The 26,297-nt window shown below is 46.2% G+C and overlaps 1 protein-coding gene across 1 annotated transcript in view; it reads right to left on the bottom strand.

Moving 5' to 3' along the window:
• LOC135400467 (TBC1 domain family member 30-like) overlaps positions 1-26,297 on the bottom strand; it is a 328,733-nt gene that overhangs the window by 3,652 nt on the left and 298,784 nt on the right. The window contains exons 5-10 of the mRNA XM_064632299.1: positions 15,340-15,525; positions 14,265-14,433; positions 13,259-13,430; positions 7,000-7,325; positions 3,158-3,280; positions 21-238 (exon numbers count right to left, since the gene is read on the bottom strand). Coding sequence (XP_064488369.1) covers positions 21-238; positions 3,158-3,280; positions 7,000-7,325; positions 13,259-13,430; positions 14,265-14,433; positions 15,340-15,525 — 1,194 coding nt within the window. The remainder of the gene's footprint in view (positions 1-20; positions 239-3,157; positions 3,281-6,999; positions 7,326-13,258; positions 13,431-14,264; positions 14,434-15,339; positions 15,526-26,297) is intronic.

Here is a 26,297-nt window from a genome sequence, read left to right on the forward strand (position 1 = left end):
GGTGCAAGCAGTTATTTCACCTGTTCCCACGATAGCGTCTCTCCGAGACCCTTGGATGAGCCTTCCGTTCGCACTGGACGCGTAGCACTGGCTGATGGGCATCTGTGCTTGGATGTTGGAGTAACATAAGTTGGTGGAGGAGGGCGGTTCTTCCGAAGCAAAGGCTTCTGGCCCAGGAGCAGGTGGTTCACAGGTTGAGAAGGATTGTTCCTGGGCACGGGAGCGCTCTGGAAGCTGCCTGTAGTTGGAAAAAGCATAACGTTATCATCCCATGTAGCACTTCACAGGACTTCAGAGGACCTTATTTTATTCATCTTTCCCCCGCTGTCGTAAGGTCACTGTGGCCCTCTTAACGTATTAAGAGAAATAAATAAATAAGGTGAAGGACCTGTCTTTCGTCGGCGACCTCGTGCTTTCGTCACCATTGCATCTTTTATATTGACTTCTTTAATAATTTTATTGAGTGGTTTTATTCATTGATACCGATGAGCGATTTTGAAGCCAGTGACATGACAAGAACTATAAAGACGTGTTGTAACGACGAGTGAGGAAAATTGCCCGTGACATGACAGCGCGTCACTGAGCATCTTCACTGCATTTTCACGAATATAATTTTCGCGCCAATATGGAAACTCGCGAATTAAGTTATCGATCTTACGAAATTTTACTGCCATTACTGACGAAATCCCTTTTCATTTTTTCGCGTTATCTGGTTAAAATTCTTGGTAATCTATTATCGAGCAATCGATTACTTTTCGACAAAATAGGGAGTTTCCGCGAACTGCGCGCTGCACACGGTCGATCGCTCGGTTGCAGGCGGGGCTAAAACGGAATTTTTACTATTTTTTTGTTCGACTATTTCTGTTGCGACACAGTGTATAATTCTTGTTGGGTCTGCGATTATCTGTGGAGAACTTCATATTTCTGTAAAAAAAGTGAGGTTCAAGTTCAATTGAAAGAAAATAAATTTCACGCAAGTAAAAATTGTCCAAAGCCTCCCAGACTGGTGGCAAAAGTTTGCAGAAGGTAATTGTAGAAAATCCCGCCATCCTCCGGGGAGTACGCCGCCAGTTAGAAGTTTTTATCACTTTAGGTGAAACACCCTGTATATGAATAAAGTTTTTCACCGAATTCGGCTTCTCTGTCTCTTTCTCTATAATTTTTGACGAAAGATGACGCTACATGTAGTGATTCCTTTGTCCGACTTCCGACTTTCTGACCTGACTCCGACCTGTTCTTTACCGCTTCACCACGCAGCGACCGACCCATCGACCGTACACTCTCAGAAAAAAAAGGGAGTAAAAAGTGAGTAAAAAGAGAGTCAGACGATGCTCGGACACCCTCGCGAACAAAGAGGGAGTTGCAGTGACACCCTTCGGTGACCGTATTTAATGCGGGGTGTCGCGTAGACTCCCTACATGTAGGGGTGTTAGCCTCACTCCCCAATGTCTATGACGAGACTATGCAGCAGTGCAGCCTCGTACATTTATTCATTTGTTACGATTATCTAGACACACCTACAAATAATGAAAAATAGATGAACAAGCCTGTGTCTGACATGGCCAAAGTAGTTGTATCCCAGCAGAGCACATTTACTTTTCGCATGCCCTGGCTGTACCAAGAAAAGCCGTTGGTGACTCATATGTAAGAGACCCAACATTATATACTGGGAAACAGGTACTGCAATTTTACAAGCAAGCTGGTGCCTACATCTTGTTTCCTTGTGCTCATAAAGATGCCGCTTCCACAATGCAGTCTTTTTTGTTATAATTGTAATTGACACCCGGATCGGTCGTTTCATTCCAGGGAAAATGTTAGTTGAAATGCTCTCAATTGACAAGGGAAGCGGTAGATCAAGTAAGGAACACAATGTCCGATAGAAAGGATGCAACGCTAAGTGCATTCAAGTTACTGCAGATGCACATGTCCGACATTGTTACAAAAATGTTTCGGTCTTTCGTGCTCTAGGAGCGGGTTGTAAAATTTTGATTCGTACAGTGTTGCAATCCCAGTGACGGCTTTTGAGGGATGTTCCCGCTTGGGTAGTTCTATGGGACTACCTAGGTTCTTGAGCAAGACAGAGAGGCGCTGCACCTGTTCGTGTTTTGGGGCGACGGCAGTATTGTTTTGGTAACGCTTTACAACACAGATCAGTATCTGCATAAAAAGAAAACGAAAGACAAATGGAGTAACATCACTTAATAACAGAGTGGGAAACGAAGTGCCTAATGTTCTCTGCAATCTGCTTGGGTAAGGCAGTCAAGAGAACACCTGCAGGAAGGGTGTCAGGGGAACACCTTTAGCAAGGGAGTCAAGAGAACACCCTTACAAGTGGAGTAGCCTAAACACCCCAAAGGGAGTTATATGTGTGACGAGCGTGAACACCCCAAAGGCAGTTTCATATACTCCCTTTTTTCTAAGTGTGTATGCAGCGCGCCGGTTCCCAGAAACTTCCTATTTTGTCGAACAGAAATCGATTGCTCGATAACAGATTACCCAGAATTTTACACAGATAACTTGAAAGATTACTTGCTCCCAAAACTAATCGATTACTCGCGAAATCACTCGCTTGTAACGCGTACATTTTCCTATGTGTCCTCCATTTCATACGTATATGATGTTGGTATATTCAGCTGGCAATTGTTGCGTTGAATCACCTCATTCCATAATCATTCATGTAGTTGTTGTTGTTCTTCAGCTGGAAATAAAGTGCATGCAACTTCAACTTCAACATACAAGTCTGAAATCAGCAACCACTCAGTCTCCATTGCAGGTCGAAGACGGAAACCGAAGAGTACACCGGTTCTGGTTACATTAGAAAGTGTTAGTAGACCGTCGATGACGTGTCTTCCGAAGTACCCGATCTGCGCCGCAGCCAATCGCACGCTGATTCAGTACGACACCTTTACTGTGGCGTTATCAACGGTCTATTAACGGTCTCTATTGTAACCATAAAGAAAATGGAGAAAGCCGGGACCAGAACAGAAGCCCTTGCAAAATTTGATAAGTGAACCGTAACCGAAACGATATTTCTTTCGGTTCCAGTTCCTGGTCATCAGTGCCGGAACCCAACAACGACAAACATACATTTAGTGGCACTCGACAACTTCTCGTTTCTCAAGTTTACAGAAACATGCGAGCAACCTGGTCAGCCTACCGGTAAGGATGATGTGAGCCTGCCTCTGGCGTTCCTTTAGCTTAGAGTATTGACGCTTGAGCGTAGATATATCCAATGTCATCCTGCTGGGATCGGGGGATGTTGCCTGGGGGTTGCCTTGTCCTGCACAAAATATGGACACCATTGTGTAATTATGAACGAGAATATGATAGTCAGGCTAACCAAGAAAAAAAAAAAAAAAACTCGCGCACGGAAAACACTATTGTCATTGTGTACCTCGGCTGAAATATTGCGCGTCTCGTTTTATCGCTATTCATCTGTTGCTGCTGCGGTCCCGTTTTTATGTCTTCTGTGAACTGGACGCATCAGTTGAGACTAGTTAGAATCTTGAAATGTTCTCGAATACGCTCCGAACTGTCCTACCTGTGGCACGCTCGCCACCCTTCCATACCTCCCTTTCACTGTGGTCGGCACGGACGGTAACTGTGCTGCTTGCATTTGTCCACATAGCAGGATTATAGTAAGTGCTTTGGGTTTGACTAAGAGTGATACTTGTGCTCGATAGCTGTTGGTCTGACGACAACGACAGCAGGAGTAACAACCTGCACCTTACTCGCGTGCTTGCGCACGCACACTATTCCTTATTAAGTAAAGTTCCTGTTCACTACAATGTGTAGTCGCTTCCGTGTTTACTGAACCTCAACAGGTTATGGGCCCAGAAGACCCCTGGGTGTCCGGCGCATAGGGCGGACGGTCTTGGGTCTATAGGACTGCGAGCTACCTTATTACTTCCGACAAGGAAATCTGCGGATCTTCGGTAGGTTGTTGTCGTGGGGGCGCCTTGGACTGACGACCACGACAGCAGGAGGAACAACCTGCACATGCACTCGCGTGCTTGCGCACGCACACTATTCCTTTTTTTAATAAAGTTCCTCTTCACTCCGACGTATAGTCGCTACCGTGTTTACTGCAGCTCAACAATAGCTCTTACACATTTTCTTACGGACACGGGTCTGTTTCCTGGTCTTTATCCGCGTCATATAATGTCAATAGTGGTGTACCAGCTTGCGTGGCCCAGTGGCTAGCGTGCAGGCCATGTCACGTCATCACTGGAAGGTACGCGGGTACCCTGTACTCGGCTGTGCTGTTTGGGGCTTTTCCTGGGTTTTCCTCAGACGCTTTCATTCATATGTAGGCACAATTCCCTTAGAAGTCGTCCTAGGACACACATTCCCCCAGGGCTTCAATCGTCACGTTGGCGAGAGTTGACAACGATGAGCCCTTTCACCAGCACCACCAATGCTGGTGCAGAGCATATGGGTATACCACACCAACCGGACATCCCTACTTCCAATTTGGTAGCACCCGGCTCGTTTGTAATTTTCTCCGAATTTTTTTCCCGAATTTCTAATTTTTTCCGACCAACTTTCTGCATAACCTTCTTCTTTTTTTTTTCCTTTTTTTTACGTATCCTCTTCCTTGGAATGAAGTTCGTGAAGTTCCTCTGGGAGCGCATCAACTTGTCTCTTCATTGGATGGGCTACCGGAGTACAGGTACACAAGGGGAGAATACCATTCTTAGAAACGTGTGGTGCACCAGAGGAGGAATTTCTGTGAATGTGTAGATGGTACTGGACAAGACAGTCCTTCTAACACGCAAATATGCATTTACGTAGCGGTAACTCAAATCCCTTAGGGCAGTTTTGATGCTTTGCCGGTTGAGGCCTGTTCCCTGATGCTGCTTCCTGTTTCCTCAGCACTAGTAGGTAAAATTTGTAAATTGTGCAGTGTCGTGCAAGCGCACGGAAGGTGATGTCTGGACGTATTGCTATGAGAAGCAAGCGAGATGGTAATCGGAACGCATGGCAATAAAACCCTGAAACTACGGGGGGGGGGAGGTGTATTTAATAGGAAGAGTGCAAATGAGGTAAGGTCAAACAGGCTGGTGCCAGCTTGCTATTCCAAAAACAAAACGGACTACGGACTTACAAAAAAAATGTGTGTCAGAGGGCGTTTGTTAACAATGTAAGTGTGCGTGTTCGTTCCGATGTCCGTCTCGGTGTTTTACGGTCATGCGTGATGTCACGGTTACGTGAGGGCACCTGCTAGTAAACATAAGAGCGGAGCACGGCAAGATTGAAACGCATAAAACGAAATTTCGCGGGTGAGCTTCCGAACGGCTTCCGTTACTCGCTGCCGCAACAGTAGCGCGTTTGACGTGCCCTCAAAGGAGGACTATGAAACCGGCGTGATCTTATGGACAAGCTTCCCTGTTGTTTCGGTTCGTTTGCGATGGACAGTGTAGACATCCAGCAGACCACATCGTAGAATCTTCGGGAAAAAGAAAACGTTCACGGGCGAACCATTCCATCCATTAATTTCCAGCACAGCCTTTCTTTGCGTGTAACAAAAACCCGAGACGAAGGACGACAAGGCACAGGAAGACGCTGTTAACTATAGCTGACAAGTTTATTTCAGAGCCGACAATTAATGCCAAATGGGAAAAAAACACGAGTAGGACAGGGCAAGACCTCCGTGACCTTCCGTGCAGCTTTGTGGTGTCTTCTCTTTCTGAGCCAGTTGCACTGCTTCCGTTTCACTTAAATTCTCGTCTGTGAAGACCTGTGAGGCCTCGTTCGTGCTTGCTTTTGATGTAATTCTTTCTTTGTTCTTATGGGTAGAGCGTGTAATAAGGCGGGGCTTCTTGAAGATTAGAAAAGGTTGAGGAAAGTTTCGACTTGTGTCGCCATATATCCTTTTAAACAGGCGTTTTGCGTTTCTGACGGTAACGTGCAGAGATGCCGTAAAGTGACGTCTACATTTCCCGAGCGTGCCTATGTTGTAGCACAACAGGCGCTGCGTTTCAGAAGTAAGGAAGATACTTTTTGTGTCAGCTATAAGTTTTGCAAATTGTAACTCCCAAATTCGTTCACTCCTGTTCCATTGTGAGCAAACTGTGACGTTATGGTTGCGATATAGTGTCACTGCGATGCGGAAATACCCCTCAGGTCTGCGCTACCTTATTGGTAACAAAAAAAAAAACACAGAAAAAAACAGAAGACAGTCAGACCAGAAGACAGTTACATCGATACAACTTGCGTGCTACTCGTGCAGCACTAGGTGCTGTTCACGTTTCTGGGTTGATAGACGCTCCGTGTCATCGTTTGAGATGCCCCGCAAGTACAAATGGGTTCGTCGATCCAGCTGCTGCCATGATGAGATCGTCCGGTTAGGGCGCAAAAGAAAGCATGTACTATATACCGTGAAGCTGCTGTGTGGACTTTCAAAAGGGACACGCTGTGAGGTGTGGTATCACGGAGTATGCGTTGAAAAATTGAGTACGTCTTCTTTCCGGTGCGGGAATTGTGTTTAATGTCATTAGAACACATTTAAACGTGTCGTCCGGTTGCCTCCACACCCTTCTTCGATGTCTTCAACTTACCCATGGTGTGGGATAAGTTGAGAAAAATATGTATAGTATTTATGTTTTTGGTTTGTAACGCAAGACATATATTATTCAGCGTCACAACGAACTGGAGTACATCTATCAATGATTTCGGAAACGTGTTAAGAAAATATAGGAATCTAATGGTATTCATAACAATTCTCGCTATTACTGAAATATCTGAACTGCCTTCATCATCGACCCCACAACTAATAGCATGGAGAATCGTTTTGCTTCCTTCTATTCACTTCTGAAGAGGACAGCCCTTTACAGCTATGTGCTATATGTACGGTAGAGAGGTAGGTTATTTGCTCAAATGTTGAAGAAGGCATGATTGCCTAATCCGTAGCTGTAAGCTAGGTATGGGGAAGCAAAGTTTTTTTGTTTTGTGTAACAGTGGATTAAATAATTCTCCAAATAGTCAAAGAGAGGCTACCTTTATGTTTCGTTGGGAGCAAGGCGTTAGAAAGGCACCAGGTCGCCACCACCATCTGGTGGTCGCTGTCTGCATCGTCGTCATCTTCTCCGAAGAAAAGCCTCAGCTGTCCCGCCTGGCGTGCACCTAAGGCAGACGGCAACGGCCGTATGTTGTATGTGTACCGGTCTCGAAGCTCGGCCAGTTGCGGGAATGGGAAGGGAGCCATGCTGCAGATGGTATGCACCAGCTCGTTGGCATCCATCAAGCCAAACTCCACCATCTCTCGGGTGAGCACGCCCATGATGCTGTAAAACTCGTCCGCGCTGTCCACGGTCATGATGCGACTGCGTATGTCCAATCAGTAAACATTATGTGGTGAGAACAACAAGACCTTTATTTGAATGATGATGGTGGTATTATTTGAACAGTATTTGATTTATGGTGACAGTGTTCTACACTCTAAGAAAAAAATGGTGTGAAAAGGTGGTAAATTTTATAGTTACCACCTAGATCAACATAGCGTCTGATGAAGGGTGTGAAAGGGTGGTAAAAGCAATTATCATATCTCCAAAGTGCTTCAAAAAGGCGTACGCCCCCCTTGCTCACCGAAATGAGAAGTGGTAACCCTTTCATTCGTGGCAGAGAGTGAGGTAGAACTTTGCAACCTTTTAGGCACAACATATGCGACAAATATTACCTCCTCAAAGGTATGTTGCGGGGATGTAGAGTGTTTAATAAATTTTCCTATAACACAAAACAGCGAGAAGAGTATGGAAAAACGTAATTATGTACATCTCCGATTACTTAGTTATGTTCCTTTGACCATGCCTCTTTACGACACAATACATTCCTACGGAGCAGTAAAATGACAGTTGGCTCCAAGCCTTGATCAATTAGTTCGCTAGAGTCTTCATGAGCTGAACTGCAAATGAATTGCCTAGAAGACTGGATTATAGTCGTTACTGTGACTTTATTTCGCGGCTCCCTCAGCGAACTATTGTGTAAGTAGAGTTTATTCATTAGTGAAGCAATCTACCGGGAGCGACCATGCATATTTTCCCCCTTGAGAGAACTCTCTTGAGGATTTCCTCTTGACAGGTTTTCCTTGCAGAAAACTCCTAGTTCGTTAATGTCTGTCGTTCCACAACAGCACTTACAGTAAGCGGCTTATTAGCCGTACATACCAAAGGTTTACCCGCATGATGTAAAGTATGCATGTGTAAGTAGAACAAACAAGCAACAGTAACGGAGTGATGGGGCTCCAACCTGGATGCTTCTTGTAAATAGTATCTGGAGTAGCGTACTAGAGATTGGACTAGATCACCGTTCGGCTGCTAGATACCTGCCAATATTGTGTGCGAAAGCTTATTCAACGACAAGTGAAATGATGAAACAAATGAAATTTAATTTAGTATTGCTACCTTGCTTACTTCATAAACCATTCTAAAGGGAGCGACCATGTAGAATATTCTCGTTGAACGTTGTCTTACTACCGCACAATTCAACCTGAAAAACACGAGAGGATAGAGAGGTAGCAAGTCGTCCCATCGAGGCCCGCTGCGTCACCCAGTGACATGAACATCACTCATTACTTTATGGGCTCCCGGAAGCAGTGAATTGTACATGAGAGGGAGTGTAGGTCCAATACTTCTCTCTCTCTCAAACCCAGTGGATAATCTATGATTCCGAAGATAGTCACCGTCTCTTATACCGACTTTAATTAACACCACCCGAAGGAACTCACAGCCCCTGTAATTAGTGACACCTTGGAATTATATTCGAAACGCTGTGGATGCTTGGCACGACATAGACTACAAGTGCATACACCGCCACTGCAGCATTCTGGGGCAAGACGGAGGCGGCAAGTTACCACTTGCTCACACGTAGTTACGATATTACGCTAACAAACCTGGGTCATTGTTTCTGTTGCTCGTCAAGCAACATGCTGCAGCCGAGAACGTAAAGCGATCAGCTGCTGAAAACCTGCTCCTTTGCAAACGTTCAACGAAGCTCGATGTAGGAAATGTCACAGGAAAGTAACGCGATCAATGTGCGTTATGCAAAGAAGTGACACGTTATTTTGCTATTGCTTAGAACTGATAAAGTCGGTGATTTTCACCACCTCCTGTTTACCACGTCAATTACACAGCTGGTGTACTGGTGCACCATTCTAATTTGCTCGTCAACAAGAATATCATGGTCGTTAAAGGGGGAAAGAACTCCTGTCTTCGTGTATTTATAGTTACGGGTTTACTAGATGTAATATTGTTCTTCTACGCTTCGTAATTATATTTACAATTTATGGTTCAATTCTTCTCCTTCATAACTTGTGCAGCGTTAATACAAAAACGCACTCTCTTTCGTATTCGGGCGAGCAGACACACCGCCGTCCAGATACCTCTATCCATTGTTACGTCACCTGAAGAATTGTAGGACCCAATCAGACGCCAACGCGGAGGTACACATAACGTTCTGCTTTACCCTCTTTTCATACGAACTTCACTGCATGGCACGCTCCTAGCCAACCATCATCCCGAATGACAACGTCCTTGTCTCTGATTTGTTGAAAACGGGAGGCGTAACCCATCCTGTAGCCGTGCATAATAGATACATAATAGGCTCCGCCTCTCGTTATCAACAAATCATGGGCGAGAACGCTGTCATTCGGGAAGATGGTTGGCTAGGGGCGTGCTATGTACTGAAGATACGCACCTATCAAATTCACCTATATAAAAGGTGTCACAGACAACACGTTGAAATCGCCGTTAAGAGCGGTGGGCTCGCTTGGTACAGTTCATAGCTCCTATAGCCTCCGGTCATGGCACGGTAAGCACCTTTCCGTGCTGTCTTCCTCTCTCTTTCCAGTGGAATGTACTTTCTAGCTACACGTCTGTGACATGCAAACAGACCTTCCTGGCATGTATTGCTTCCGTTCGGGTGACCAGAAGAGGAATCACCCGCATGCGAATGTCCGTGTCCGCACGGAGGGAAGAGCGGGAGGCGCCCTAAGGGAGATCGAGTGAACAGAAAAGGTGGGGCAAGGGAGATGTGGATTCTGGGACAACAATTAGCTCCTTTGGAGTCTTGTGAGTGTCACGTAACCTGAAAAAAAAAAGGCCAATAGTGGACCCGAACAGGACACACCACATGGCTGGATCCCAGATTCCAGGTGGAACTTTTCGGTGGAACAGGTAATCTCATCTTATCCCTTGCCCTTATATTAATGAAAAATAGTAACAACCAAGTCAAAAAAAGGAGATCGCTAAAGGGCACCGAGGAACGAAGCAATACTCTATGGGAGATGCTACGATGACTGCAATTTTGTCTCAACCAATCAGGAAAGCACGATGGATGAGCAACGCGTCCAAGCGCTTCCTCGAGCTCACAGCGAATGTTCGGCACATAGGGCCCGAAATTCCACACTCTTAGAAATGAACTTCACCGCATAGCACGCTCCTAGCCAACCATCATCTCGAATGATATCGTTATCTGTCCTGATTTGCTGAAAACGGGAGGCGTGCGCCATTTTTGTGATAATTATGAACAGCATAAGTGTCACAAAAGAGGCGTACGCCTACCGTTTTGAACAAATCAGGGCACATAGCGATATCATTCGAGTTTATTGCTGGCTACTAGCTTGCTATGCGGTGAAGTTCATTTTTAAGAGTGCATGGTAACGATGATGACTCTACTAAAAAAATGGAGCTGTAGGCTTTCTTAACATGGGGGACCGGACTGTCCAGAGCTGCTAGCCGCACGAATCTGATGTCGAATTCCAGTGGCGGATTGGGAGCACTTCCGGAGCAAGTCTGGCTGCTCTGCCTGGAGCAATTCTGTTCCATTGGCAGATTGTGAGGAGAGTCTGAGTTTTGCAACGGCAGTTCAGGCGCGGCATTCGGGTCAAGGTTGCTCCACGGCGCAACGCCGACAGCTCCTCCAAAATCGGCAGATTTCTCCGGAACTCCCGCGTCACGTGGTATGTGGCTTGTGCTTTCGGTTCCTGCCAAATTCGGTGTCACTAACCTGGTGGATGCTCCCGCTCGTTTTGGGAACACGGAATGTGAGAACCCATGGAAGGCTGAGAATTAAACTATCTCACCTCAAGAATGCAACGGCCTTAGAAAATTCGAAAATCATACGCAGTGATCGTAGATGGGTAGAAATCCAGCGAACCGGTAGAGATGTAGGAAGGGAGTTGCCTCAGGACAGAAGCCGCCGATATTTCGAACAGAGACTGTTCTTCCCTCCCCCCCCCCCCTTCTGGGAAGCTGGACTGTTCTTCTTCCCAGAAGAAGAACAGTCTCTGTTCGAAATATCGGCGGCTTCTGTCCTGAGGCAACTCCCTTCCTACATACGCAGCGATCGGTTCTTCCATTCAGGCTAGTTGAGCAGATGTTGATGTTGATGTTGATGAAGAAAAATACTAGGGAGAGGTTGAGTTCGTCACATGATAAATTCAGCCACTCCCATAAACAGCCCCCCCACACACACACACACACACCAAGGGTGAAAAAAAATCTAAGAGTACCCGCCAACCCCCATTTTCGCGATAACTTTCGGCCACCGGCCAAGGTCTCCGGTTAACGTAACGCACAGTGAATTACATGGTCGTAATAGACTGAGACCAACGCGCACCTCTAAATAAATGTCACAAGCACTGGCAAGGCAGCATCCCTCTTGTCAGGTGGCCAAGGGCCCATCACTTTTACGAGGTCGTACGTGCGGTTGTCCAGTCGGTCGAGAGCAGATTTCATGGTTGCCCTTTGAGGTGCGTATCTAGAACAGTGCACGAGAACGTGCTCAGAGTCCTCGGCGGTCGCACAAAGTGTACAGTTGGCTGAATTTGCTTTCCCAATTTTATGGAGGAATTGGCGCCCGTATGGCACGTTCAGACGAAACCTATGCAAGACCGTCTGGATAGGCTGAGGTAACGTGGTCGAAACTCTAAATTTCAAATCCGGGTCAACTTGATGGAGGAACGAGGAATTCGCGCCGCCTTGTAGCCATTGTTGTCTAGTCATAGTCTGTGTAAGAGACCTCAACAGTCACATCGTCCTCAGGTCTTGCACATCGACTTTGGAGTACGGCAGTTGATCAGAATGTGTCTGATCTGCATAGGTATGCGCAGTACGATCACACGGAAAAGCAGAGCAAGCTGCTGACAGTATAGCTGGCATGTAAAGTGCAAAGGGGTCAATCACAACCACAGTGCACTTCGCTTGTATTTTGCCCACACACCGTTGACATCGCGCCACGCACAGGAGTGACTGTGTCCCACTTCGCAGAGTGGAGCCCTCCGGAAATCCAAAAGTACCAAAGACGCGCAGAGAACAGGAAACAACCATTGTGGCGCCTGAAAGCCTCACTTCTAAAGAATGTCTCAAGTTTTCTAATTACGGCAGTACGCAAAAAGTACCTACATAATGGGTGTATGGTACTTGCAGTCCACGACATTCTGACTGTGCACAGGCAATCCAGGGACTCTGGGCCACGACATAATAGTTCAATTGATTCCTGGACACGCAGACATACGGAGGAATGAAGCGGCTCATGAGGTAGCGGACCTTGCACATCTGTCCTCAACAAAACATCTAGTGCCGTACACCAAAGCAGGAGTGCAAGACATAATGAGGTTCCTTACATAGTCTATGACTAGACAGCAACGGCTACAAGGCGACGGGAACTTCTTGTTGCTCCATCTAGTAGACCAGGAACTGAAATGTAAAGTTCCGTCTACGTCACCTCGGTCTATCCAGACGCTCCTGACGCTCCGTCTGAATGTCCCCGTATGGGCGCCAATTCCGCCGTAAAACTGGGAAGGCTGGTTCAGCGAACTGTACAGTTTGTCCAACCGTGGAGGACACTGAGCACAGTCTCGTGCACAATAGATACAAACCTCAAGGGGCTCTTGACCGATTGGACAACCGCAACATTGACCTCGTAAAAGTGCTGGGTCCTTCGCCACCTGACAAGAGGGATGTTGCCTTGTCAGCGCTTGTGACATTTATTCAGAGCGTTGGAGTCAGTCTATTAGGACAGTGTGATTCATTGTGTGCTACGTTAACCGATGATTTGGCCTTTCGCCGATATCTATCGCGAAAGCGACAGGTTTGTCTGTTCTTTTTTTTTTTCCCTGGGGGGTGGGGGGTAGGGGATCTGTTTATGGCAGTAGCCGAATTTGTCGTGTGACGAATTCAATATCTCCCTATTATCTTTTTTTTTCGCCAACATCGACACTAAATTGGGAATATTTTGTAACATGCCCGTTTGGACTCACTCTGCGAGTCCGTCCCATATGGCGAGCGCCGTTCTGAGCAGCACCTCGTTGCCTTCCAGGAGAATGAGATCCCAGACGCGCAGAACCGTGGTCTTGGGTAAGCATGTTGTAAACAGAGTCAAGAACCACTGCATTGTGAAGACGTTTGTCAGAGGAGGTTCGTAGCTTGTACCTGCCGAGAGACAATACAAATCACAAACATTACCTAAACCCTGGCATTGTGCTCACAACAGGCTGTTACCAAATCATGCACGTTCGTGCAGCTTATTTGTGTGCTGGACATTACGTTGGAGATTGCGTCACGGATCGATACAACAGGAAGGTATTCACAGACACGCTTTGAGAGTCATATTCCACATCTACATGCATTCCGGTTACGGCTTCTAGACAAGATGTTTTATGAAATAGTATGACTTACAGAATAGAATGACTGGTTTAGTTTACATATGAATAGACTTGCTTACTAACCCCTATGGCCACTAGAATAATGTCTGTGAATCGAAAAGTTGGGTGGACGACCGTGCCAGCGAAAACGATAAACAGAAACCTGGTGGTATATCGTTCGCCAACCACGATAAACCGTAAAACGGCAACCACGATATTCGGGAGTGCTGGCGACATCGTAGTCGAAGTCGTACTCGGAGACATTCAGATACTCAGAAATTCTGCGAATCGGTGCTCTGATCTTAAAGGCTGTCGCAGTTCCAATGATTGATGTTCACGACCAGATCTGGAATGATGCTGAATAATTTTAGCCTACCGTAAAAATGATGTTGCTCTCGAAAATACCACGGAGTTCGTGACTCTTCAGGAACTTCCTCAAACCTTCTAGCAGTATCAGTATTTTACTATTTATTTTGTTTTTGAAAACTGCAATATTGTCATATACAGACAAGAACTAATGCAGCTACGTGGCATGTGCAGACTACTTCGGGAGTTTTGTGCGAAAGTAGAAAACCGTCCCTCTCAGGAGGTGGCTCGCCTGTATGTTCCGTAGCCTGCTCACCAGTGGTGGTATCATGAGCATCCATCTGGAGTCGGTCAAGGTGCCTGGCTAGGCTGCCAAGTCGCAGACGGAGCAGGTCTCGAAAGACAGCCATGTCTACCGACAGGCCCCGCAAGTGGTTTGCGAAGTACCCTTCTGGAAGGACGCCCTCCACCAGGTAGATCATCATCTGCAACATAATATTTTTAAATGCCCTTCCCATGATTTATAGCTCGATGACGGCAATGAACTGGTGGATAGGTAACTGTGACCTCACACTCCAGGATTCAGCAAGGGGTGACGGGTAGGGACAGTGCTTTATCCGATCTCAGTTGTCTCGCGACGTAAACACCAAATTATAAACAGTCCTTTATCCCCCCAGTGCACTGACGAAAAAGACGACACAACACACAGGCACTGATCTGACAATCAAGTTTTAGTTTGGAACAAACGTTGGTTTTGACTTTCACTCATTCTCATCATCTTCCCGTGTCGCATACCTATCCTGTGACCCACTTTATTTTTCTTTCCACAAGCGAGCTTCAGTACATCGGAAGAACTCTACGGAAACGATACTCATCAAATCCAAGCTTTGCAGTGAGATGTCACCCGCTTCGATGAAACAGAGCGATTGGATTATCATTCCTTCGGAACCGTTATTGTGAACACCTTCCGATCTATGTTTACGATGGTATGTTTTGCGATATTATGACCGACGGTTTGCTGGTACACTTCCTTTTAATCTGCATGCGGTGCGGATTAAAATTTTTGTTTGTTTGAAAAAAGGTTCGCATCCAGAGGATTGGCTGGTATTACGGGAACCTTGGTAGACCATACATATGCGCCAGTGCTCTGGATAGAATCTGATTACGTCACGCCAGGAGGCCAGGGCGGGCCCCAAGCTCACGACGCACCGATCTCGGCTGGTTTTTGATGGTGTTTTTTTAAATTAAGTTGCGCAGTGGCAAGACACCGCTAAGTAAAAATGTTTGGCTGGTGGGTCCTATGGGGTGTTTGAAGAGTGAGCGAATATTTCGTGCAATGTTAAGTGTCATTTCATTGCTCCTTTAACGCTTCGGCGACACAACCTACTGACCTTGAGGGCGTTCTTGTCACACCAGTCTACAACTTCTAGTACAAAGGCAGCGAGGAGGTTGAAGCCCTGGCAATATCCTACAGACTTGTTCCAGCGAGCGTACGCCAGTAGAACCCTTTTCAGTAGCGCCTGGTTCTGCTCCGCCGCTTCTCCGCTGAAAAGGCTGCATCCCGTACGATGCAGATCCTGTCACAGGAAGGAACTAATCAGAACTGCTCCACAACATCGATTCAAAGCGAAAACAGCACAATTCTGCGAAGGAGCAGAAATGAAAACATAACAGGCAATCGATCAGTGATTTTAAAAGAGTCCGCAGCAAAAAAAGCTCGCTCCAAAATAGCTAATACCCGTGCCACGCAAAATTACCTTAAAGGGTTAATGCGTTAAGTTTAATGTAGTATTAATGTGGTACGGTGCCACATGGCTAGTTTTAAATATACAGTCAGCCCTCGATTTACGAACACCCTCGGTCCCCGGAAAAAATCGTTCATAAATCGAGGGATTCATAAATCGAAAGTTCCGTTAAGTCAGTACGGTCGAGCTGATGAAACAGTATTTGCGAGTTGGGATTGTGTTTATAATGCAATATAATTGTGTAATTTTTCTTTCGATCACTTCTGCTGTACACTTGGTCATCCCCAATGCGTCCTTGGAAAAACCCGTTTGTTGCTCGGATTTCGAGGGGTTAAAAATCCAGGGTGCAATACCTGGAAAAAGTTTCGTCCATTCCGGCATCATTCGTAAGACCGCAGAATAATCCCTTTGAAGGTTTCTGTTGACCTCGGAACGATCCGTTTATAAATTGAGGGCAAAAACGCTGGGCAACTCCTAGTTGGTTCCCAGAAAAATCATTCATTATTGGGATATCGAGGTTCATAAAACGAGAGAAAAATGCCCGTAAAAAGTTTGGTTCCTCGTGCTCTTGTTGAGGAAACGAGGGAATTCATAAATCGAAGGTTCATAAATCGAGGGTTGATTGTATTCGCCTGAATATCATTTTCCACTTTATGGGTTCGCCAAGACTCGTTCGTTCATGAAATCCATCGAAATACTAGAGTAACAATTTTTAGTTGAAAACATAAAAAAAGATTTTGAACAAAACATTTTCTACTGTACAGCACTAGGTAGTATATTCAATTTTAGTTTGACTCACTATAACTGATTTTTCTTTCGTTATTATTTGTCATATTACGTACGCGTTTAGTATCATTGAAGAAGAACGTGCGGCGTGAACGTCGTACATAACGGCATTCGACATCCGAATGTCATTGGTCTATAATATGAAGGGAAGTGCCACAGGACGAGAGCCGCCGATGTTTCGAACGGAGACTATTTTCCTTCTGGGTACCGTTCTCTACATTAGCATTGTATGTAAAGGGTTAAGGATGACGTGTTAAAAGTTCATGGGCTTTGTGAGCCAACAACCCTCTAAGGAGCTTACCAATGATGAGAACGCCCAGAAGAAGAACAGTTTGTGGTGAACTTTTTGGCCTTCTACGTTAATCAAAACCAGGGCTGCAGAACGGGGTCACCCATTCCATTCCAATTCCATTCCGGGGAATGGAGATTTGTGATAATGCCATTCCTTTCAATTCCTCGGAATGAAAAGATATGGCCAGTTACCACTCCTGGAATGGGCTTGACAACCCCATTACATTCCGTTAATTCCATCAATAAAAGAAAGAGTGACAGGTAACCGTACTGGCTAGCCCAGCAGCCGCCAGGGCGCCCAGACCATTCCATTCCAATTCAATTCCTGCGAAAAACTGCCTACTTCCATTCCCATTCCATTCCTAGGACAGTTCCCGCCATTCCATTCCAATTCCATTCCGGGCTCTGATAAATCTTGAATAATTCCGGAATCATTCCAACTCCGGAGTGGTAACTCCGCAACCCTGATCAATACTATACTTTTTGTGCCATACATGTTCTGTACAACCGTACATCGCACAGGACTTGGGGCGCTGTACACAGGAACTACAACGCACAAGCTAAGGATCCCCGACTCAAACTTTTGCAAACGAGGCAAAGTCCCAGAGCATACACACCACATAATCATGCACTGCCCAGAATATAGCCAAGCCAGACTTCAACTCCAACAGACTCTAGCGGCACTGGACAACAGGCCTTTCTCCTTTTGCAAGATTGCCGTAAGATGGCCCACAAAGCAACAACAATCCAAAGCACTGAAAGCCCTCTGCGCTGGATAGCGGTACAAAAGACCTTTTCGAAATTCCATCCCTCCCTATTGTCATATTTAACGCGTAAGAACTGGTGCCTACCTATATGTGCTCTAGGGTAAATATAAAGTTTCGATCCCGGTCCAGGACGGTAGCAATGTGGGGAAGGTTAACATTGCTTCCAGCGCCGTGTAGCGGCGATTTCCCACGCAGCTCGAAGAACTCAAGGTGGCGGAAATTATTCGCGGCTCTACCACGTGGAAAGTGCAGCATATGCCCACACACAAAAAAAGTCAAAAAAGTATCTTCACTGTTTTACCCGTGTAAAATTTTGACGTAGGATCTACGTCTTTGCGATCGTTTACGCTCGTGACGCTGAAGAAGCTTCGTATAACGCTTTTGCGCTACGTAGCGTATTGGGTCCGAGAGCATGTAGAGCCAGAAACTCTGCGAAGCCACCAGTGACATCTACGGCTCCTCGCCAATTTCGTCGCATCATCAAACGGCCCTCAACGTCGTCTGCAAGAGGCTCTTTCGGTTTTCCAGAACTGCATTAACTGAATTAAACTAAGCTAACTCAACTAAAAACTGAATGAACCACGCGGACCTCTCCAATGGGGAGAGCCCCCTTCCTGCCCAATTTCTTTCTTTTCTTGTTTTTTCTAACTCTCCACCGAAACCAGTCTTTCACTAAGCAACGTTTACCCCTCTTTCCAGAACCGTATGTAGTGAGTTTTACCTGATCTTACGCTATCGTCTGTGCATACGTAAAAGACACCGTTGGCGGACTGCGCACTGCGTGAAGTGCGCAGAACCACCACGATATCCCCTAAGTATGCAAAGGCGTAGCTTACGATACACAAACTCACTAATAACGCACTGTTATCAACATTACTCACTAAAATCAGGAGAACAACTTAACTCCCTAAGGTAGTAAAAATCACTGCGTGTGTTCGGGGAGGAGTAATTTACTTTACTGTGTCCCCTGGATGCCTCGTCCTTATTGTGTTCGGCCTGTTTCACTTATCAAGAGCGCCGCCTTTGTGAGTCAGGCCCTGGGCCTGGTGTCGTCGTGGGCGACCCACACTGAGACGCAGACCCGTCCCTAGGCGAGTTCATCTGCTCTGCCGGTGTCGGAACCGTTATTCTCTGGACTCCCGTTGTCCACTGTCGTTTGCCGCCCTCTCTGGCGGGACGCCCGGGGCGGCTGCCGCTCTCGACCCCCCTTTCCCATGTCGGAATGGCTCTGGTGAGACGCTTAGCGAGCTGAACTGGCATAAAGAGTGCGGCTCTGTGCAGTTCTACACAGCTATCCGCAGTCGCGGCCGGAAACAGAGTATCACTGCGCGCGCAGCTCGAGCGAGCCTCCCATAGGTCAGGCAGCAGTAATGTGCTTCGGTTGGTTTGCCGGTGGGCTGGTTGCCTGGGGTTTTTCCTGGGTTGTTCTCGACGCTTTCACGCATGTGTCGGCACAGTTCCCTTAGAAGTCGGCTCAGGACGCATATTCCTCCCAGGGCGTCAGTCGTGATGTTTCCTACCTCTGTGACGCCGAAGACGACGAACCCTTTCACCACCACCAACGTCTTTGCCACACACACACACACACACACACACACACACACACAAAGAAACAAACGATCAAAAAAGAAAGAGACGATGATGAGATGGGGCCGGGTTTGCCAGAATCTCGTGGCTAGAATTCAAAACGGCACGAATACGCTTGCGCACCTGCGTCCTGCGTCTGCGTTGAGGCTTAGCGGTTTCATTTCAACCGTGGGCAGCTGCGAATTGACGGCACAATGATGTTATCTTTTGTTGAAAGAGTTGTGCGCGGCTGCCTTGCTCGTGTGTTATGTATGATGTGCCGGTGCATCAGATTTCGGAATGTTGTCGACAGTTACAACCACGTTGAAACCGTCTGATCTAGAACACAGTGGTATCAAAGATACGCATGCAGCGTACGTACTTTGCTTCGGTGAGACTGCGAAATACTCTTTCTTTCGTTCGGTGAGACTGTTCGACGTATTGCACGCAACAAATGGACATGGCCAAGTAGAACTTGTTCGTTAATATCAACAGGTTTTATGAATATGGTGTGCGCTTTACAAATTTGAACTTGATCACAGTCGCTATCGGAGATCGACTGTGTGCACTCTTAGAAATGAACTTCACCGCATAGCACGCTCCTAGCCAACCATAATCTCGAATGATATCGTTATCTGCCCTGATTTGTCGAAAATGGGAGGCGTACGCCTTTTCTGTGACACTTATGCTGTTCATAATTGTCACAAAAAAGGCGTACGCCTCCCGTTTTCAGCAAATCACGGCAGATAACGGTATCATTACAGATTATGGTTGGTTAGGAGCGTGCTTTGCGGTGAAGTTCATTTTTAAGAGTGTGTGTGTGCCCGCGCGCGTGCGTGCGTGTGAGTTTGTGTGTATGTGTGTGTGCGCGTGTGCGTGCTTTATAAGCTTTAACTTGGTCACAGCTGGTGTGTCAGTAAACGCGACAGATGGGGCGCTATAGACGCTGGGCTTATCCATGTTTTAGGCCTCTGTGCCAGCGTGATGCGTCAGTAGACTTCAATAAACACTCCGAAGATGTTTTCCTGTTATTTTGGGATCACGCGATGGTTGACATGAAAGCCGGTAGAAATCGACTGGAGCCAGGAACGGCCGAGCGGCGAGCCGAATGGGAAGGCTCCTGGTTGGATGGTTGAGGAAGCTGCGAGATCCTGATTGGCTGCAGGCACAATGTTGAGTCAATTACACCTGACAAGTACCCGGTACCCGAGTTCGAATCCCGGTGCCAGCTGTGCAGTCTGGAGTTTTTGATAGGTTTTCCCCAAACACTGTCAGACATCGGCGTAGTTCCCTTAGAATTCGGCCCAGGACGCACATGCCCCCCAGAGCGTTAGTCGTGAAGTTGCCCACCTCTGTGAGGCCGACAACGGCGGGATCTTTCAGAATTACCACCACCACCACCACCAACCCCCGACAAGGGGCTCTAAGGGGAGCTGTTGGGTGCTGGTACAACGCGCATGATTGAGCACTCCCCAAGTTCCAGTTGGAATGCTCTCGCGTCCTCCGCTCAAAAGTCGCTATTTCGGATAAACACAGGCAGCCAAATGACACTAACCGATGTATTCAGCACGACAACTAAAACTCCCACCGCCGCAGCCAACGCTTCATAGTCCTGTCAGGGTCTGTGGCTGCCTTCCGCATTACCGCATGCTTTCTATGGCTTGTGCCTACAACGCATCAAGGAGGTCCACGTGGTTGAGACCCTCCATATTGGAATCAATCACATGATGCGTCGACAGCTGTGCTTTTTGCGGCGCAGATAAACGTGCATGTGATCAAAATGTTTCCTTCCGACCGGCGAACTTCCCGATCCGATGAGCCGCTTACGTGTCAGCCGGTCGACGAACCTGAATGTGTCAAGACTCGTCGAGGATTATCTCATACGGTGCTGTATAAATAGACAAGGTTGAGGGCGAGAGTAAACACAATGCCAGATTAATCAAGGGGCCCATTTCGAAAAGCTGTAATGTTCTCCACCGTTTGTATCGGCAGCTCTGATCGAGAGAGGGGCAAAACATATGGTCGGCATGCTAGCAGCCACCGCCACGACTGAATGATATAAGTTGAGTCGGTGCGTGTTAGGAACCAGGACTGCATGTCAGCAATCAGCCACATGTTCCTACTCTTCTGGAGCCGGTTTGCGTAAAATGTGAGTAGGTTATAAGTCGGGTTTATTCCCAATAGCGCTTGTTCAGCACTGATCATGCTCCCGTTGCGCGTGCCATTGCTACTGAGACTGCGCCCGGGACACCTACTGAAATTTTGTGCGAACCAGTTCATTCTTGAAGTGGCACATAACCATCGCTGCCATCTAGCGTCCTCGAAACGTCAAAAGGCGGCATGTGCAAACCGTTTTCGTATGTTGGGACGTCGTGATTGGCCTTCGCACATGAGCTAGTGATAAATCAGGGGGCAGTGACGCATGCATTGCGCACCATGGAACAACTAAAAACTGGTTTTACAGTAGAGCAAAGTAGGGCATGCCGTCATGACCTCAATTTCCGGATTTCTTTCTCTCTTCTTTTGTTCACGATTTTAAGAAAGATCGTAGAAAATTTGTGGAGCATGACAGCGAGAAAACCCTTTCGTCCACACTTGTACATAAACTAGCACAGCACGTCGTTGGCGTCTCGAAACATTCGCATCTCAGCCGTTCCTACCAGGAGGTTACACAGGCCGGCAGCTGTGCTACACAATATACAGGGTGTTCCACGAGAGGATGTCACGAAATCCCTAAAAACATGCTTACTTCAGAAAATTACGAGACTACTTATAATACACTCATACAGATTTTTGCCACGGATTGAGGTCGTTTGCATTCGTAGTACGTACTAATTAAGTTAATTTGCATAATTAAACTCGAAAAATTGACAAACAAATGTAGCATTTTTCTTCCCGCATTCGTAAGCCTATGACCGTATCACACTATTCCAATGTTTGTGTTTTTTTTTTTTTTCGCAAGGCTTCTATGAAATTTTGACACCCCAAAATCAATCGCTGGGCGAACCATGCTCGGTGAAATCTGCGTTTGCGGAACTATTAGCTGCGCCTCTCGAAGCGAAGTGGGAAGAAGCGATACATTTTTTCCGATCGAGGGCCTTGTCGCGCGGCCAGTCATTATTAGTACCTGGCGGCTGATGGCAGGCCTGTTGATAAAGGCGAAAGGTGTTATTATAGCATGGTTCCTATTATTCTTACACTGTAGGGAGGGTATTTGGACGGAGCCAACGGTTTCGCAAGCGTAAATATCAGCGAGCATACTTCGCCCAGTGACTGATTTTACGCTGTCAAATTTTTGTCGAAAACTTGCGAAAACCCCCGTGATTTTGATTGGAATAGTGTGTTATCGCCATAGGCTTCCGAATGAACTCCATGGAACCATTGAACAACACGGTACAGTACGGTTGAAATACGAGATCTACTTCAGTTGGCCGGCGAGGATATATTATGCACTGTCAATGAGCTTGCTACAAGTTTTCAGCTTCCCCGCCTTTCTATGTCTGACTACGATGCCATACACCTGTTACCATCAAAAGATGGCGACCGCGCACCCCCAATTATCATCAGGTTCAGGGATAGAAAAATGCGGGAGTGGTTATCACACAAAGCCAGGCTCAACTCTATGAGCAAACCGCCCCAGGGAAAACCTGTGTTTCTTTGCGAGAACCTGACCGCGTACAATAAGAAGCTCTTGTGGTAGACTGGTGTGGCGGCAAAGGAGCAGGGTTATCAATTCGTCTGGGTCCACAATGGCCGTGCATTATAGTGAGACGCTGCGACGGCGCACCAAAACTATCCACGTACGGCACGCTGATGACCTCACGGAACTGTAGGACATAGCCGTACAGTCTATGTTGTTTTTTTACTTGTTTGTTGTTAGTTTGTATTGTGTATTTCTTTTGTTTCGACTATGAGTGATTTTGCATCACTGGAAAGTTTGGCGAGTGCTGCATCTTCAGATTGTTTTGCACTGCATCTAAATGTGCGAAGCCTGTCAAAGCACTTTATGATCTAAGAAGTGTGATTTCAGTGTTTGTGTTCCCCGGTGTCATTTATTGTCTTATTCGAAACATGGACAAGTAAATTTCATGAGATCCTTCTTCGGCTTAACGATTATATTGCGGAATTCTGTCGCAGAATCGACTTCTATGGAGGCGTAGCACTATATATTCGCAATGATCTTCCTTATTCACGAAGAAACAACCTCCGTATGAACGCACCTCTGGTTGACTCATTATTTATTGAAGCTCCCACTTGCCCACCCTCATTCAGCAGCTTTCCGAGTCGTTCGCTTATTATCGGGTCCCTTTATAGGTCCCCCAGTAATGACAGCAACCTGTTCTTAACTGAGCTTAATGACCTACTGCACGTTCTCTCGACATCCAGACTGAGGTATGGTACCGCAGTTGTTGCGGCGAATCACCTCATCTGAAGCCAGCTGTACCTATACCCTATAGAGCTGGCTAACCTATTCAGTAACTTCCATCTTTCATCGTTAATTTCTTAGGCAATTTGAGGCTTTGTATGTATTTGTCCTTTCTATGTTGTTCCAGCCTCAGAACATGAGTTATCTCACCTCATCCCATCGTCACTTCTGTAGTACTTGTTGTTGTTTGGACATCCAGATACAACGTTACCCTTCTTGGTAACTTTAAGATTGACCTTCTCAAGAACGATTCATCATCAGTTGCTTACACGGAAATATTTACCTCGTACGGTTTTCAACAACTCATCTCCGGGATAACACGCTACGGCTCATTAGGATCAGGCACTCTGCTCAATCACATACTTACAAATTTGCGTGATAATCTTTCAATCTATGGAGCTGCTCCATGTGACATTTCCGATTATGAAATAATATACGTTGGAAGACGTTATGGGATCACCCCTTCTCACTATCAACCCCAGTGCTCCTATCTTGACTTTGACGCGGCCGAGTGCCTTTCGCGCAGACAAGTTGGAATTTCAGTCCTTTTATGGATGTCCAACAAAAGTTTAACTAGTTCATTTCTACACTACGTGATATAATTCATAAGGCACCTAAAACCTTCACTCCCAGCCGGCGCTCCACTATTAAACAACCTTGGATCACAAAGGCAATATTTAAAAGTATTAAGCACAAAAACAATTTTATCGTAAAGTCAGGCTGTCGCCACAGAACTTGGACCTACGCGCACGCTATACAGAGTACATTAATATTCTTACAAACACGTTGAGACTGGCAAAGCAGTTGTTTCGAACATGCTGTTTCTCAATCTGCAGGGAGCCCGGAGCTACTTTGGCGCACAATAAACACTGCGCTCTCGAGAGACACTACTTCTAACCCACCTGGCACCCGTCTTCTCATTCACAACGATGTCTCAGTTTCTGAGCCTTCGGCGATTGCAAAGCTGTTCAATGAATATTTCTGCGACGTCGCTAAGCGTATTCATGTGCCGATTTTCCTTTGCCTCTACCTTCCCCGAACTCAGATTCATTCTTTATGGTTCCCAGTACCAGCGATGAGGTTTGTTCTGCTATCCACTCGTGAAAGCCATTGAAATCTTGTCGTCATGATGGTATATCGTCCTTTCTTCTAAAGCGTTGCGCCAACTACCTGTCTGAACCGCTTTCGCTGTTATTCACCGAATTATTCACAACTGCGGTTTTTCCGGAGGAAGTGAAACTAGCGAAGGTCATACCTGTGCATAAGACAGGAGCCAAAACCGACGTTAATAGCTTTCGTCCTATCTCTCCTGTGTCCACTGTTAGGAAAGATTAATGTTCACTAGGTTGGAGGGCTTCTTTGAGTCAGAAGCGCTGTTTAACCACTCTCAATTCGGGTTGCGCAAAAACAAATCGACGACTCTTGCACTTGTTCGTGCAACAGAAAAAAATAAGCGTAAACATTGAGGCTAAACTTTTTACTCCGGGGAATATTCGTTGATTTCACCAAAGCGTTTGAGCTAATCAACAACAATACTCTATTGAAAAAATTAGAAAAAATTAGAGGTGGCCCGCTTGCTCAGCTCACAAACTATCTACACAACAGGAAGCAGTTTGTATATCTGTTGACAGAAACAGCTCTTGCTCCAGATCTTTGTATTGCGGTGTTCCTCATGGCTCCCTTCTGGGTTCTTTCCTGATCCTTGTTTACATAAATGACCTCATTGACTTTCTTTCTAGTTCATGTTTCCTTTCTGCTTATGACACCAATATTTTCGTTGAGGCAGCGAGTATCTCATCCCTTTTCCTGAAAGCGACCTCAGTCCTCGAAAAGCCCCACATGTGGCTACTCGCTAACAAATTAGTTATCGATACACAGAAGACTTCTTATGTTATCTTTCACCCGCCGCAGAAGAAACTTAACCTTGAGGACAGAATTCTGCGCTTCAATGGTAATATTCTTACTCATGCTTCGTCGGCTAAATTTTTGGGAGTCATTTTGCATGAAAACTTAAATTGGCAACATCATATTAATTATGTCAGGGGTACAGCGACTTCCGGCCTCTTTGTTCTCTCTAAGCTCAGGCATTTAGTCTCGGTAAACACTTTTATTGCTGTTTATTATGCCCCAGTCCACTCCCATCTCACATATGCTTCTGAGATGTATGGGCTAACATTACCCGGAAACCTTCATCTTCTGCTTGTAACCCAGAATCGAACTCTGCGGATAATTCTTCACTTGGGTCCTCGTGATCTCAGTTTCCTTTGCTTTTCCTCTTCTTCGTATTCTTAATGTCTATGATCTCCTAAAGTCTAATGTAGCACTGCTTATGCACAACCTTTTTCACACACCTTCTAATAGGCAGCTGATCCCAGTGCAGAGTCCTGTTACTCAGTATAACCTAGGGCATGAGCCTTTCACTCTTCATTTTCCTTCCTGCCGGACAAACTTTGGTCTATTTTCAATATATTCCCTTGGCTGTCAAACTTGGTACGACCTCCCTATACACGTCCGTTCAGTCACTCACCCACTAGCGTTTAAAAAGGCTATCAGAGAGCATTTCCTGAACTCTTAACACAATTTATCATCTCGGTGCTTACACTTCATCTATCAGTCTGATCTCCATTTTATTTTGATTGTATCTAATTTTGATTGTGATGTACATTTTGGATAGCAGCAGTTTGTGTATGTTTTCGCCTGATTTTGTTTGTTCTTTTTTCCCCCCTGTTTTTGACGTTTTTTGTACTAATCACAACATGCGTGACTGG

This window comes from Ornithodoros turicata, chromosome 7, assembly GCF_037126465.1.
Source record: "Ornithodoros turicata isolate Travis chromosome 7, ASM3712646v1, whole genome shotgun sequence".
NCBI classification, from domain to species: domain Eukaryota; kingdom Metazoa; phylum Arthropoda; class Arachnida; order Ixodida; family Argasidae; genus Ornithodoros; species Ornithodoros turicata.